The 15,839-nt window shown below is 42.9% G+C and overlaps 2 protein-coding genes across 3 annotated transcripts in view; both read right to left on the bottom strand.

Annotated features, from left to right (window-relative positions):
• Window positions 1-471: 471 nt before the first annotated feature.
• On the bottom strand, window positions 472-2,627 carry TMEM174 (transmembrane protein 174). Its single transcript, XM_019517675.1, has 2 exons — window positions 1,928-2,627; window positions 472-611 (listed from the first exon to the last, which is right to left on the bottom strand). Exons 1-2 carry the CDS (start codon window positions 2,557-2,559, stop codon window positions 515-517), a joined length of 729 nt encoding a protein of 242 aa, XP_019373220.1. The 5' UTR covers window positions 2,560-2,627; the 3' UTR covers window positions 472-514.
• A 6,625-nt stretch (window positions 2,628-9,252) lies between these two features.
• Window positions 9,253-15,839, bottom strand: part of TMEM171 (transmembrane protein 171) — a 12,114-nt gene continuing 5,527 nt past the window's right edge. The window contains exons 2-5 of one of the 2 annotated variants that reach the window (XM_019517672.1): window positions 14,417-14,502; window positions 11,125-11,835; window positions 10,776-10,911; window positions 9,253-9,812 (exon numbers count right to left, since the gene is read on the bottom strand). In XM_019517672.1, coding sequence (XP_019373217.1) covers window positions 9,653-9,812; window positions 10,776-10,911; window positions 11,125-11,755 — 927 coding nt within the window. In that variant the 5' untranslated portion in view covers window positions 11,756-11,835; window positions 14,417-14,502 and the 3' untranslated portion in view covers window positions 9,253-9,652. Of the gene's footprint in view, window positions 9,813-10,775; window positions 10,912-11,124; window positions 11,883-14,416; window positions 14,503-15,839 lie in introns of those variants that run through there. The other variant, XM_019517674.1, reaches the window with a different exon arrangement.

The raw sequence follows: 15,839 nt of genomic DNA, 5'->3' as shown, positions 1-15,839 counted from the left end.
TCCTGCCTAGGCAGGGGGTTGGACTCAATGATCTGTTGAGGTCCCTTCTGACCCTAGCGTCTATTAATCTATGACTCAGATGCCCAAGCTCTTTTGCAGACTGCCATTAGGCATGTCTGAGAATTCTGCCAATTGTGCCTGTGAAGAGATGCAGTAGCTCCTAAATAAGTGGACTGAATGTCAGTGGTGCTGTTCTTACTGCATCACCTTTTGGATATTCAAATGCTACCATCTCCAGAACTTCTGAAAACTGGGTTACTTGTTTAGAGGCTTAAATATGAATTTAGGAGCCTGAAATTAGGTATGCGTGTTTGTAAGCTGTACTATAAATAAATAACAAATTCAGAAAAAGAAAATGTGGTCAGCTAAATATATCTGCACTATATTTGCATATTGGGGTTTATCATCATCAGAATCCTATTTAATGTGCATACTACATCTTGATAACACACAAGTAGACTATGTGTTATCTAGAAATCCAGTCTTTATTGAAGTCCTAGTCATCCAGTCTTCATTAAGACAATGGATATATTTCCTCATAAGGCAGAGGTGGGAAGTTGTCACAGATTTCTTCTAGCAACTCTTCTGGCTCGTTAGGATACTTATCTGATCTGCAAGTGAAAAAAAAAAAGAGGTGACATGTTATACAAAAAACACACTCATACCCATTGGCATAACAAGCAGAGATGGTGCCTAGGGCAAATCCTGCAAGGGGACACAGATTGTGAGAGCAGGAGGGGGTGCATGTGGGGTTGTACGATTTTGAGGGTGAGAAGGATGTGTGGTTCCGAGAGTAGGTGCGGGGGAGCACAGCAGTCTTACCCATGCCAGGAGCTCCTAAGTAGTCTACAACATAACTCCTGCTGCCATGGCTGCATGCTCCACCTACCCTGGCTGTTGCTCTTAAAGCAGCAGCAGCCATGGACTGTTTTGGTGTTCCCAGCAGGGGTATGCTGTTGGAGCATGGACTCTGCAGGAGTGGAGAGCAGGTGCCCCTCTTGCCCACTCCTAGTAATGCTACTGCTCATCCCTAGCTGCCTGTTCCTGACAGCAGTAGGTGTTTTGCTGAAGAAAGTGTAGGATGAGGTCTAATGCTACTGTGATGATTTTTTGACTTTTCTAGCAAAAATGCCAAGATGTTAATCTTCATACTAGCTTTGTCTATCACATGTGTTGGCAAATATTATTAGTTAACCAGGATCTCCACACGTGACCTTCAACAAAACTTTAACAAGCTTATCCTGTCTTCTGAAGGAATCAATTTTGAACACCACCTACAGTTGTTTTTAAAGGAAAAAATACAACAGATAGATATGAAATGATTTCCCCTTGTCTTTCATTATGGCAACTTTGCACTACTCTTATAACATCCAAATCAATGATTCAATCAATACCAATAAGGGAAATGAGAATAAGGACTGGAAGTTTGCACACAGTGGCATTGGAAATCCATTGTCACTAAGGAGAACATCTGCTACAGAACAGATGCTTTCATTATCACAGGAAGGTTGTTTCTGAATTGGCTGTGCTACTATGATCATATTACCATTACAATGAAACTGCTTTAACAAAGAAAATGACTTACTATCTCTAGGTGAATGATTGTACAGCCAGTAAGGGAGAGGACTGGAGAGAAGAAAATAAGCCCCATACACAACAGGGAGGAGTTTGCACAATGACAAGGTCTGTAAAACCTAAAAATACCATATAGAAACTGAATATTTACAATCTTCAACATTATTTTAAAATATCAGTTGTGGCTCCTGTTGCCTTTATAAAGTAAATCATAGGAATTTTCTCAAGAAGCACCATAGCATTTATACACATTATAATAATGCTTTGTAATGTGTTATACACACCAAATAACAGCTTTGCAATTTCATAGCACTGTATATAGACCAACTAAAAAACACATCAGAAGACATACCTCTGATCCATTGTGTCACCTGCTAGATAGGCAGGATAGTTCTCATCTTCAGTAAAAGCTGGATTTTCCAGAGGGTACACAGTATAGTACTGGGGAGGGCTTGAAGTAGGAATTGTTGATTCAATTGAAGAAGAAACACTACAACAGCCAAGCACTGGGTGCAGATGGGCTGGATTCATAGTGGTTCCCTCCTGGGCTGAATAAGGAGGAGGGATGTACTGTACCACTGTAGCACCATGAAAAGTGATAGGTTGGTTAATTCCAGTAAAAACAAAGGACTGTCGACTTGGAACCTGGTCCACATCTGATGCACTTTCATCACTTTGTTTGCACGATTTACATGTAAGCATTTTAAATTTGCACACAGCAATTAGAATAAAAGTCACGCTAACAGAAAGCAGAATCGGCCCTAATAACTGAGTCCACTCCAGGTGAGTAATGCCTTCATATCTGATCCAACCCATCACTGTGAAAGTGATCCCCACCAATCCCAGAAACACACCTGAAAAGAACAAAGTAGCACCAGCTTTGTCATCATCTGACACCAGGACATCAGATCTGCTAGGTTGATAAGGTGTGACAGAAAATACATTGAGAGAAAAATCCTCTACATTATTGCTGTTCTGCTCCATTACAGTATGCCATATCTCTTCTGGCTTGTGTGTGAGAGAGTCTGTAAGAGCCCCTGCATACCGTGCAAAGCCAAAAGGTTCAAGTTAGTTATATAAGAACTTTGTGTGTGTATGGTTAACAGAGCACATCATGTGAAGGACTAAACTTTGCTTAGAGGAATAAAGGTCTGGGAAGTGAAGCCTGAAGTGCTTTACTTAAAATGCCTTGAATTATCTGTTGCAATGTTGCTTGTTTGTGAGATGGCTTTAATATTTCATGGTTATTTGTCCCCCTGCTTATCCTGTTCTTTAATTTTGGCACTCAACCACAGTAGCTCTCAGTGCCAGTGCAGACTGGGACAGACAGAGCTGCAGAGACCATTGCTTAGCCTGGGCTTGCTGCCAGCTGATGTCTCTAACATAATCAACAGCAAACATTTAGTAAATAGCACTGTGATTACTTGGTTATTCTCCTTGGGGCAATCACTTGCACAACCTAGATCTGTAGGAAAACGCCACATTCAGCAGCCCAGTATTTATAGCAAAGCCTGCAACTTCTATCACAGCTCTGGCAGGTGTCCAGAACTTCCTTGATTATAAAAAAAGAAATCATTAAAGCCAAATTTTGGATGTTTTGTCAAAATTAAAGTGAGTGGGTGGGAGAGGATGTAAAATGGGATAGTAGGTGTTGAATAGACCACAGGAAGTTCCAGAAGTTAATAAAATGGTCTCTTTTTATTTAAGCCTTATTAAATTTGAAAAGCTGGGCTAGATTTATGAAGGTGGATTAGTTATGCTATAACTGCTCTATAACTGTTGACATTTTTACAACAGTTCTGCCAAGTTGAAGGAAAACTTTACTTTGACCTACTCCTCAACATTGCCTACTTGGTAGTTGAATTAAAAAAGAAGCCTGCTCTACTTTCCACTGAAACATTAAACTAATTGAAGTAATGACCTTGCCCTATAAGGCAAATCCTATGGTCAAGAGCATCCAGAACATTTATTTCTCTGTTATCACATGGGAACTATTATGTTTGGACTAAATGGATGCAAGAAAAAAAAAATCAGTCCCCACAACTTTTGGCTTTAGACATTTATAGCTAAGAAATATGCCATTTTAGTATAATTTCTCTGACTTCTTTTTAAAACAGTTAAGATAGCCCTTCCAGACATGATAGTGCCAGTTTTAACACTGTGTCTTGGCAAAAAACCGTAATACAGGTTTCTACTGCTTGTCTGCACATACCCAAGCAGTTGAAAGACCAGTTTTTACTCCTCCAGGGCCTATTGTTTTCCCACTAAAGCTAAGGAAAAAACTCCCATTGAACCCAATTTAAGCAGGATCAAGCTCTAAACCAGGATACACTGAACCAAGTCCCACAACTTTTTATGATCAAAGGCCTATTAAAATGGAAGTGAATCTCTCTGGGCTCTGTTATTCAAACTGTCTATTTATCAAACCGCTTTGAAAGAGAGCAACTCTGGTGAGGAAACTTTGACAAAAACTACTTGGTGTAATGCTTCACAAGGAGGAAAAGAATCCTCCAAGTAGTCAACCATATAGTAATGAACATAATTATGCTCCCACACAGGAGTATACACCTTAAATGGTGGAATAAATAATGTTATTTCCTTTTCCAAACAACTTTGTTTTAACAAAGTTAAGACTGATCATCAGGGATCTGGGTTTTTCCATTTGCCATGGGAAAATGTGGTAAAACCAGGATTTTCTCATTTTAAGCAGAAAAACCTGGATTTTCTCATTTTAAGGGGGAAATAAAACATGGGCTTTCTCCTTTAAAAGAGACAAAAGTGGGAAACAGCAGGTTCCCCTTGCAGGCTGGCAGAGGGGCTGAGGGGAGCAGGAGGAGGGCAATGAGCACCATGTACATGTGCACACATACACAAGCACATGGCCACCAGGCAGCCTGGAGAGCAGCCCCCACAGGTAAGTCTGGGGTTGGGGGCGGGAATTGAGACCCCCGTAGTGAGGGAGGAAGGGAGTTGGCCAGGGCTGGTGCAGGGCTGGAGCTGCTGCTGCTGCCCAGCCTGGGTGGTGTGTGGGGCTTGGTGCCTGGGGCCAGAAAGCATGGCTGCAGGGAGTGGGACAGGGCCGTGGGTGGCTTGTCTGAGTGGCAGGAGGGGCTAGCTCCCTGGTGCTGCATGAACTCCCGGTGGGAACATGGGGGGCGCTTTTTGTGTGGGGCAGGAGTGGGCTGCCTGCTGTGGGCTCAGGCTCCCCACCCTGCTGCCGTCCCCACAGGGTCTCCCCAGCCCAGCAGGTGGGACCCAGCATGGCAGCACAAACCAGGGCTGGGCAGGGAAGCTCAATGCTGCTATCGTGAGCACTGTGCTGCCATGGTGAGGTGCCTCTCCACTCCTCCCCCTCCCTGGCAGCAGTGTGAGGCACAACTCTGCCACCACCCCTGCTGCTGCTGGACAGGCAAGGGATGCCTTGCCATAGCAGCCTAGGGCTTACAGTGGTGGCATCAAGCTCGCCCACCCCGCCCTGCCCTGCCCTGCCCTGCACCAGGTTCTACCTGCTGAGCCACAGAGGCCCTGCGGAGAGGGCAGCAGGGCAGGGAGTCCTCATCTGCTCTGGCACCCAGTGGGCTCCACTCCGGCCATGCCACCCGCAAGAGAGGGGGAGTCGGGCTCCACGCTCTGCTTCGCTGCAGCTGCCACCACCTCCCAAGAGCAGCAGCTAGGGCTTGGGCACTGCTGCAGAGGATAGGGGCTGTGGACCCAGGTCTCTAGCCCTGTAGTCCTGGCAGCCGGGGGCTACCTCTGGCAGGGCAGGGAGGCAGGGGGCTGTGGGTGAGGAGTGAGGGGCACCAGAAGGGTTGGAGTTGCTGTGGGTTGGGAGTGAGGGGCACCAGCAGGGCCGGGGGGGCTGCAGGTGGGGAGTGAGGGATCTTGGGGTTTTTAATTGGAGAATTTGTGATTCTTAAACAGAGAAAACCAGGATCCTGCTGATTATTTAAAAAAACAGGACTCCCACAGAACCCTAAACAAGAACTGGCTTGTGTCTACCATAATGTGCACTTTCTCCCTGAATGCTTTGCCAAAATTAGGAAAGTCTTTAGTCTATTGTGGACTCAAACTGCTGTAATGAAAATACCCTGCTCATAATGATCTTTTGCCAGCTTTACCATATCTAGAGATTATGCCATATGTGCCTGCAAATGAATTCTGTTCTTTGGATTTATCAGCAGTCTGGCTTGCCGCGGGGGGGCGGTGTACACACTGAACGTATCTACACGTACAATTAATGTGCTGAAATAAACTCCAGCACAGTTCATACTAGAGTCAGCTGATCCCAGGTGGAGCATCTGAACATGCGCCTGGGACAGCAGCAATTTGAGCTGGGGTGAAGCAGCTCTGGAGTGGCAGAGGGTCCAGGAGGCCAGGCCTGGGCTCTGGGTGGTGGCACTGGGTGGCAGAGGGGCTGTCTGGGGCACAAGGGGTACTAAAATGCAGAGCTAGGCAGCAGGCAGCTCCCACACTTTAGCACCCTTGTGCTTCAGCCAGCCTGCCACCATCTACATGTGTGTTTGATTGCACAGAATTATTGTCCCTGACAGTACTATGTTACAGCAATAAATTTACTGTACCCTAATACTGGTGTACATGTAGACTAATTGGTCAACTCTGCAGTAAGGCACATGTATAGATGCACCTACTTATTTTTAACAACAGGATATGTGAGGGAGCAGGATTGCTTATATAGTCAATTTGTGCTTGACGTATGGAATAACCTGTGACTTTCCAGAGTCAATAAAATGCATTTAATTACAAATTTTCTTCCTATGGGTTATCATTTAGCTTATCAACTTTTTCTACAAATAGTTAACAAAGGTGATACTCACCCCAATGTAAAACCCACACAGCCCATAAGCCCCACTGTAAGGGTTTGTATTGTAACGCAGTTTCACCTCACATGCAGTAAACTGAAAAACTCTGAAGTATATTTCTCCTGCGTAAGGGATTATAGGCTGCAATCATGCCCCTGTTTAGATCTGGTAAACTAAATTGAGTGAGCTCCTGTAATCTCTCATTTTAGGGCAGAATGCAGGGTAGAAATGCACCTTATAGACTAGCTGAACCAGAGATGACTGAGCTTTTTCATTTTAACAGTGTTTAAATAAAGACGATGAATTCTTGCACCTGTGCTTTGAACCCTCTCCAGTTTTCCCCAACATCCTTTTCCAAGCACTGACAACAGAATGAGATACAGGGGCACAATGGTGGCCAGCTTCACCAGTGGTGTATACAGATATAATGTCTCTTTCCTGCTCCTGGATGATATTGCTGTTTATACATCCACAGAGCATGTAACCCTTTCTGGCACAGCATCATGCTGGGAGCTTTTCTGCATTTAGTGATTCCTAAATTCTTTTTCGAGTTACTGCTTTTCAGGATACACAATCCCCCATCCTGGGATCCTGGGCTACATCCTTTGGTCTGTTTCCAATGGGACCCGGCTGGCAGCAGAGCCACTGTGGGTGGCGGGCCTCAGGAGCAGGCAGAGCCACGGCCGGGCCGAGGCAAGACCCGGCAGGCAGCAGAGCCCCAGCGGGTGGCAGCAGCATAGCAGGCCCTGGTGGACAACATAGCCATGGAGGACCCCAGCAGATGGTGGAGCAACGGTAAGTGGCAGGATTGCAGCAGGTGGTGGGGAGCACTGCAGGAATAGGGGGCTGCAGGAAGCAGCAGGGAAGCCTGCAGGAGGGAATGCAGGGAAAGGTGCTGGCAGGCAGAAACACAGAGCCTGTGTAAGTGCCCTGGGACTGGCAGAGACCCAGGGCGGGGTTGTAGAAACACAGAGCCTGGGCATGGGGTCTGCCTAGCTGCATCGTGTGAGGCTCACATGCAGCTTGTTAGAGATGCATGCTGTGGAGCTGGCAGCCTGGCCCTGGCACTCTCAGCACACATCCAGCCACCATACCCACACTGCACCGCACGCATGCACACTGATACTTATACCCCCTTGCTGCCCACACAAAACACACAGTAGGACTGTATTTTAAGCTATTATGCAGCTACCTCTAGATACACTTTTTGTAAACACAGAAATCAGTAGAAAAATATTTTAAAATAAAATTAAAATAGGTTATAGTAGATGCTTTGTGTGTGTGCACACATATACATATATATACCATTTTCATGGTTTCCAGATCACAGCACCCTTCCAGTACTTCCAGGGCAAGGGGAGGGACTTCCAATAGCAACGGTCAGGTGCTAGGTGGGACTTCTGGTCCCAATATGGCAACCAGGTGTGGGGCAACTGTCAAGGGGCAGGGCTACCCATGCAGCCCTCAACAGCTCCCCAAAACTTGGTGAGTTGCCCTCTGCCCAAAACAAATTGCCCACCCCTGTTCTACAACATATTAGTTGATGTGCAAGTATTGGAACAGCAGGGTAGAAGTGCTTTCTTCCTATACCATTGGTAGCCTGCATTAAAGCAGACTAGAATAGTATTTCACAGTTTTAGATGAAAGGTAAAAGTTTGTATTTGGGGTTACGATCCCAATTTCTCCCCTTCACCTCCACTCCCTTTTTCCCCCCTCTTAGGCCAGATACAGACATTCAGTTTCTATCAGAAGAAATTGATGAAGCACTGCTTGATCATTAGGCAAAGTGAGCAGGATTCAGTAATTTGAAATACATCTGTAAAGTCTGATTTAACTTATTACAAAAGAAAGGTTATAGCTAACGTTACAGTGATAGTAAGCAAACCACTTCCTCAATAAAAGAGTATTAAGAATTATTTTTGCTTATTCTTATGGCTTCAAAGGGTGCTGCTTCCTTTCTAATATTTATACTAAACTTTCCCCTATTAAATTTCCAGTGTGGCCATCTCAGCAGTAGTATCAGTCAGTCAGTAGTGAGCATAAACCAGGAGCCAGCATTTAAATCAGCACATTGCCTGCACATCTTCAAAACAGGTTGGCACACTACGGTGATTCTTCACCCCTCCCACCATTGTACTGAGTCTGATAAGGGGGCAAATTTTAGGAGTGAAGCCCTGGAAACTAAAAAAAAAACGTAGGTGGCTGAAAATACAAGCAGTGGCTGGCAGCTTCTCTTTTTAACTGATATTATATTCAGAAAAAAGTTACACTAGGTATGGGCCTAGTTTTCAGAGGCACTGAATCCCAGCAACTCCCATTGACCAAGGAACCCCCTGCACTAGTACCTTGCAGCACAGAGAACACCTGGAGACAGGTCTGCAGCACCACATGCCACATGCCCATGCTCGTCTGGACACAGCCTGAGAGGCTATTTAATAGCAACCTTCAACTACCTGAAGGGGGGGGGTTGCAAAGAGGATGGAGCTAGACTGTTCTCAGTGGTGGCACATGACAGAACAAGGAGCAATGGTCTCAAGTTGCAGCAAAGGAAGTTTAGGTTAGATATTAGGAAATTAACTCCCTCACTAGGAGGGTAGTAAATTACTGGAACAAGCTACCCAGAGAAGATTCAGAATCTGTCCTTGAAGGTTTTTAAGACATGGCTAGAAAAAGCCTCAGCTAGGAAGATCTAGTTGGAGATGGTCCTGCTTTGAGCAGGAGGTTGGCTGGGGTAGTTTAAACAGAGAGGATCCAGCATTTAGAAAGATGTTAGGCTAATAAATTCTGTTTGTTCCTTCAAGACCTACATTTTCCTATGATTCTAAGTATTTTCGAGGGAGTCATACAATCCTTATAAAAAAAACTTTTTAATCATTTACTTTGCAGCACAATATTTGATTAGATGAAAACAGGCAGAACAACAGTGCTCTGTTGCAGTTTGTCTTCAGCAAAAAGAAAATAAAGTACAGTACAGACCTTAGAGCCATAAATAGACCAGGATAAATATTTAACATTTGTTATTAACTATATTCAAGAACTACTAGTCTAACTGCTTAGATTTACATAGCATTTCTCTAAATACAAGTTCATTTCTTAAAAACACAATCAAGACAAAATGTCTATTACAAAAAAGATAATTACATAAAAAAAATAAAACCTGAAGTGTACCTTGTCTTATAAGAATTAAATTTTAGCTAACAGCCCTGCATGTGGAAGAAGTTAAAGATACAGATGAGAAGCATAGTCAGAAATATTCATTATTTTATTGTTAATGCTTTTTCTTCATGACTTGGAGGCAGTTCAGATGAAAAATAGAGCATACGTAAAATACCTGGAAGTAAACAGCTTCTAGAAATTGTGTATATTGATTCATGTTCTCCAACAGCAATAGTTTTTTTAATGCCTTCAAGCTGTGCTCTGTAAGAGACAATGCATTACACATTAGTATAGTCCAGCATCATTTCTACTCTGAGTCAACTCCCATTTGATTTGATACACAACCCTGAAGCAATGTATAAAAGGAATATGATTTGACTCTCCACATCAGATTCTGGCTTATGTTGGAGCTTGTTCACAAAACACTTCAGAAGCGCATAGAAGTTGCAAAGAATCCTAAAAAAACAGCTGTAAATTCCCTTTGTTTAGTGGAAATATACAGCTTGTGGAGAGAAAGCGTGGCCAGTTCTGCATTATGCCATTCCCTCCTCACCTCTGAGACAAGCAATTACAGGCTTGTGCAACTACTCATAGGGCCCAAAGCAGCTTTGGATTGCTCTCTCCCACTCTATCACCCCTTCCTCTAACCTTTTGCCCCAGCTTCTCTTCCAACTCACTTTCTACCCCACTTTCCTTAAGAGACATTTCTAAGTTCTAGAACTGCATCCCTGAAATCAGTACTTTGAATTCCTTAAGTGAAAAGTAACTTATGAACCATATGCTTCATACTTTGTAAAGCTAGTAAAAACATAGGAATACACTCATATGAAAGCCAAAGAAAGGATGCAAAGAGGGGTCACACGTATTGTCCAAGTTCACACAAGTCTATGACAGGGGCAAGAACTGAACCCAGTCATCCAATCCCTTTTCTTTAGCCAGTAGAATCTGAGCCTGATCATTGTACTCAATACATGAAATCCTTCCCGCCAACAGCCGACAGAGAATTATCAGTGTGAATTTGAGTCTAGCCCATCAGGGGAGTGAGATCCTAATGCAACAACAGAAATCAAGGTAAAAATATTAGAAAAAGGGGAATTCAGTCATGTGCTAGAAGATTTTCTGATTCAATATAAGACAGTCAAGCCATATCTGAGTGTTTCTTGCTATGTTACAATAGGTTTAAAACATCTTGGAATTATTAAAATAAAACGTGAAAATTCTCACCTATTATTAAAAAGACTGTGGTATGATCGAGGATTTTCATTTAGACCCTGGCGATAAGTGGTCCGTCTGTCAGCTATGGTTAGTGATTGAGTCTCAATAAAATAAGGTGGGGGTGGCAATGCCATTACAATATTATCTATGAAGAAAAAAAATACATTCAACTTTAATGTGGATCCTTCTTGTAACCTGCAAGTCTTGGCTGTGTTAGAATAACATATTTGCACATCTCCTTCATAAAAGTATATGCACAATAAATCACATATTTGAACTATTCTGATGTTACTGGCTGCAAATACAACTTTCCCAGAATGTGCAACTTAAAACAGATTCAAATTTATCACTCGCTCACCTGCAGTAGCCTGGAATGTTTCGAGAATCGGAGGCTGTCCTTCACTTTCAGAGGATTCTTGGCAAAGATTTAAATTCTGTTTCCTTTTAGTGTAAGCTATCACAAGCAAACATAATCCAGTCAGCACCAGAAAAGGGCCCACGATTTGGAGAGACAGAAATCCACAGCCCTGGTGGCCGACTTCAGAAGCAATGGTTTGATTAAGCTGCAGGTGCTGCCTTTCTGGGCTACAACTAGGAACCCAAATGCCCAGGATACCAATTAGTATTCCACTAGTTAAAACCAAAAATCCAAAGATAAGGAGGTAGGCAGACTGACAGCTCCTTTGAGAGGAAGTTAGGCTGAGCACCTGTGCATTTTGCAACTGCCTCTGTCTCAGGTGAAACTTCTCTCTTGATCGTACCAGCAAGGCACAAGCTAGTCCAGCTACAGAAAGAACAAGCCCAACAGCCTTCAGTCCTGCATTAGAGTCACTGGAGGTTTCAGATGGGCAGGACTGGAAAATAAAGACTAAAAGCAGAAATCCAGCACAGAGCAATACAACTCCAAAAACAGAAATGAAAAAAATAAATTTCCTACAGTGTCCCTTATTTTCTTCTCCACAAGGCACAGGAACAGCAACAGGATACATTATAAGAACAGTCTCTTCAAGCAGACAAAAAATCTATATTCTTCTGGTCAGTGTTCAAAACGGTAGAACCCTCAGCAGATCTGTGAGCAAGAAGATAGTTATGTAGGTAACTGCATCAACCAGTTTATTCCTGAACAGAAACGTATCTCTTTGAAGATATAAGGCTGAATAGAGACTCACAGAAGTGAACACAAGTCACAAGAGAAAAGGTGAATCACTCACTTCATTGTCATACAAGAGAAATGCATTGCAGCTGTACTCCACCTCCACCCCCCCAGAGTTATACAACCATACAATTAAAGGACAAGTTTAGTTGTGTACCTTTGAGGGCTGTCTCCTTACAAAGAAAAGCAAAACAAAGCAAGAAAACACACCTGGTCCCATCTGCCCTATAGGCTCCCAAAGCACCTAAGGGAGGGGCAGATGGTTCTGCTCCATCTGCAGCATGCTGGGAGGAGCAAAACCCATTGGCGAACTCTGAGATACCAAATGAAATGGAGAAATTCAGCAAATACAAATACATTCCTATTTGATTACTAGATCATTTATGCACTGCTATTAAGTCCAATACCACTTTTTCCTGACCCTGTACATGCTCGATTCTCTGTTAAAAATAGCCTACACAACTTAACCATGGATCATAGTGGTACAACATCTAAAACTTTCCTTGAGAAACGTTGACTATGGATACCATGACTTGGAAAAAAACTACTGCAGAACATGCTTTTGAGGAACATTTTGGCAAATTTGAATGAAAGACTTTGATACCTAAACTCAGACAGAGCCAGGAGTACTTTTAGTACATCAGGAGGTTTAAGATGATGGTTCTACTACTGAAAAAATTATGGATTAAGGTCCTCCTCCACTCTGCCAAGCCATCCTTCTTCAAGGAAACTGCTACCATACAAGTACACCCTATTACATTATTTTATGATTATTCAAGTGCCCTGCATTTCTTTGCACTGAGGATTCTAATAGCCATGGGTCAAGTTTCAAAGTTGAGACTGAAAATATAGTGCTATGAATAACTGTAAAAAGGGAGAGTGTTGTGGAAAAACTATAACCACTTTCTTGGCATGCATTATTCAAAAAATGACAGGTGTACTAAAAACAGCCGGATGCAAATTTACTATGCGACTTTGGGTATGTATACACTGCACTATACTAGACTGGTCTTTGGGTACTGGAAACAGTTTAGCCACAGTAGAATTGAGCTCCACACACGACTGCTTTTCAGCAGGGGAGGTTCACCCATGCAGAGCTCCCAAGGTTTAAAGCTAATTCGGGCATCTCTATGCTAGACTGTGCTGTACAGCAAAAACACACTCTTTGTTTTGTACTAGTGGAGTACTGCTAAGGTCCTGTGATGGAGCCAAGGATTCAGGCTATCTGTGAAATAAACTGAAAAGGTTCAAAGACAGAATGAACTTTTAAAGATTTTTTCCTCACCTTAGCATGTCTTGGGGACAGGATAGAATTCATAGTTTCTAAGAGAGAGAGAGATTGAGCTCAACCATTTACTCCATGCCACCTTCTATCCCCCCCCCATGTCTAGATCTCTGACCCTCTGTACTGCATGTCAAGAACTCTGTATCTGCACACAAGCCAAGATCCCCCCCATCACCCCTCAGAGTCAGTTTGGAAGTCCCTGCCCTTTCCTCACCAGCATTTTTTGTTCTGTCTGGGAAATACGTCATGCAGGGTGTCAACCTGTTAAATTTTATTGGGAAGACAGGAAAGAGATGAGAGCAAGGTTCTGATGGCAGGTGAAAATTAATGCCATTAACTAATCCTTTGATCTGTAGACAATTAGACAGGTGCTTGAAGCTGTGTCTGCTAACCAGATGCCAGGAGCTCCCTTTGTCCTGCATTTCCCCTTCACTTCAAGTTTTCTGGTCCCCTCCTCTCTCTCTCTTCCTGCCCCTCTGCCCCGCAACTAAAGAAAAAGTTAGTGAAATTCTACCCACCAATGCCTAGAATATCCTTAGGATTTTAGACGGGACAGTATACAGTGTTCAGAAGTTACTGTTACGAAGAAAAATGCTATCCGGTTGAGTAAGGAGTTCCCAAGCTCAGCTAATAACAACAATGGCTAAGTTGTGTCAAACTTTCTTCTATCAAGGCATTCTGTGTTAGCAATTATGGTACCATGTCATTAGAATTAGGATAGAGTATTTGTCCTAATTCTCCCAATCTTGCTCTGACAAAATAAATAAATAAATAAATACAGCTGAAGTAAAACAAAAGTTAAAACATATCATTCAAATCTGGAACCTTTTAAAAAAAATCTAGAGATTTATTTCACTAGTATACAACATATATTGCATTCTCCTTGTACTAGGGAGATTTTATCGAAACATGCACTTGAAAAGGAAACGTGCATATTTTCTTAATTCTTTCAGTACCGCAAAAGAAGGAACATTCAGAACAGTTTGTTGTGGCTTTGAAGATGAAAGACCCATGTTTTGTCCTGCAAAATCCAAAATGACTAATTTTACTTAGGCTACCACCAAATTTTAATAGTAAAGCCAGTGCACGACTGAACTCCTCTCTTTAAGAGTCCCACCAAAAGAATACTTGGAATAAAATAAGAAGCAATAAGCCCATAGCTGATTGCGTGCCTGACAGCATTTCCACAAGATCAGATGCCAATAGCTTCACCTATGTTTTAGTGCTTCCTTTTCATGTTCTCCTCTGTCTCTGCTTGCTCTCAAGCCATTTTCAAGCCAACAACTGTTAGAATAAAACTGGAAGAGGGAAGAAGAGGTTAGGCTAGAGGAGACATGGATATCAAAATACAACTCAAGAAAGAAGCGTGGTTACAACCTTAGCATAGACAACAGAATTAAAATGGAATAGTACCCCCAAGCCCAGCCAGGTACCTGGGAACAAGAAATAAATTCCAGTTTTCTTATCTCTACTTTGTCAGTGAAAATGCTTTTCATTATTGCCAGCCCCAGTCACTCAAACCCAAATGAGATGAAAATAATAAATTTTGGGTTCTGTTTGCCTTCTGATTTTTGAACATTTAGAGTTCGTATTCTCAAGCTCTCCTTTGAAACCATGAAGGCTAGAAATGCACTCTTCCCTGTGCAAGTGAAAGCTGAGCTTCTCATACTGTCATACAACCTGGAAGTGTTGTCAACACTGCTATCCCCGTGTTGGATCATTCTTCCCCGATTAGGTTCCATTCCTGCTGTGGCATCTGGATGGGCAGCAGAGTCCTAGCCTGATGATTCAATTCCAGGACCAAGGCATTGCCTTATTCAGGATTTGAAAAAGCTTCTAATATATTAGTGATTATGACTATAGCAGTCACTTCTAATCATTAGTCAAGAGTAACTCCAACCAAACTGTTTCTTTGGTTTTATTTACTTTTTGATTCTCTCCCCTTCTTGCCCCCCCTCCCCAGTTTTCAGGTTTTTTTGGAGCGCGGTCTGTCCCTGATCTACATGCAATTATTTTAGGTCCAAAAATCTGATACTAAATCCATACAGCAAGAGCCTCCCCCACTGGTTGTTCCTTTTCAAATCCATCACACTTGTCAACCTAACACACTGAACTAGGAGAATTGCTGTGCTGTCCCTCCTTCTCTTCTCCCTCTAAACCAGTTCCATTTCCCTTCCTGTCCTGACCAGATGTGGTTTCCTGGTCAGCTCATATTTTGCCTCTCTGTGCTGTCCCATAGTCCTTACCTACCTATGTTTTCCTCGTCCTCTTCCTTGCTCCCACTCTTTCACCATGGTGACTATGGCCACTTCCCCAAGGAAAGCCAGGCTTTAGAGCTCCCTTAAAGCAAGATGGCAACTGCTTTTACTGGAGGCAAACACCAACTTACTATCTTGACTGAGCACCAGTTGAAAGAAGCAAGAGTTGGTGAACATTTTACCAAAAAAGCCTTGAAAGATTTCTGCTGGACAGCAAGAGATCACGAGAAGCTTTAACGTACATTAAAGATAGAGCTGGTAATGCAACCCGTCACTCAATGTTGTTTAATGCTTCCCATTGTTTTCAAACATTTGAGTTTTTTGGGTTTAGGTTTTTTGTTTTTTTTTTAAATTATCAGGTGTTCTGCCTCCAGCTC

Source organism: Gavialis gangeticus, unplaced genomic scaffold (genome assembly GCF_001723915.1).
Source record: "Gavialis gangeticus isolate Ggan-Ray unplaced genomic scaffold, GavGan_comp1, whole genome shotgun sequence".
NCBI lineage: Eukaryota > Metazoa > Chordata > Crocodylia > Gavialidae > Gavialis > Gavialis gangeticus.
The sequence above is the reverse complement of the archived record's forward strand: the minus strand, read 5'-3'. Positions and strand labels throughout refer to the sequence as shown.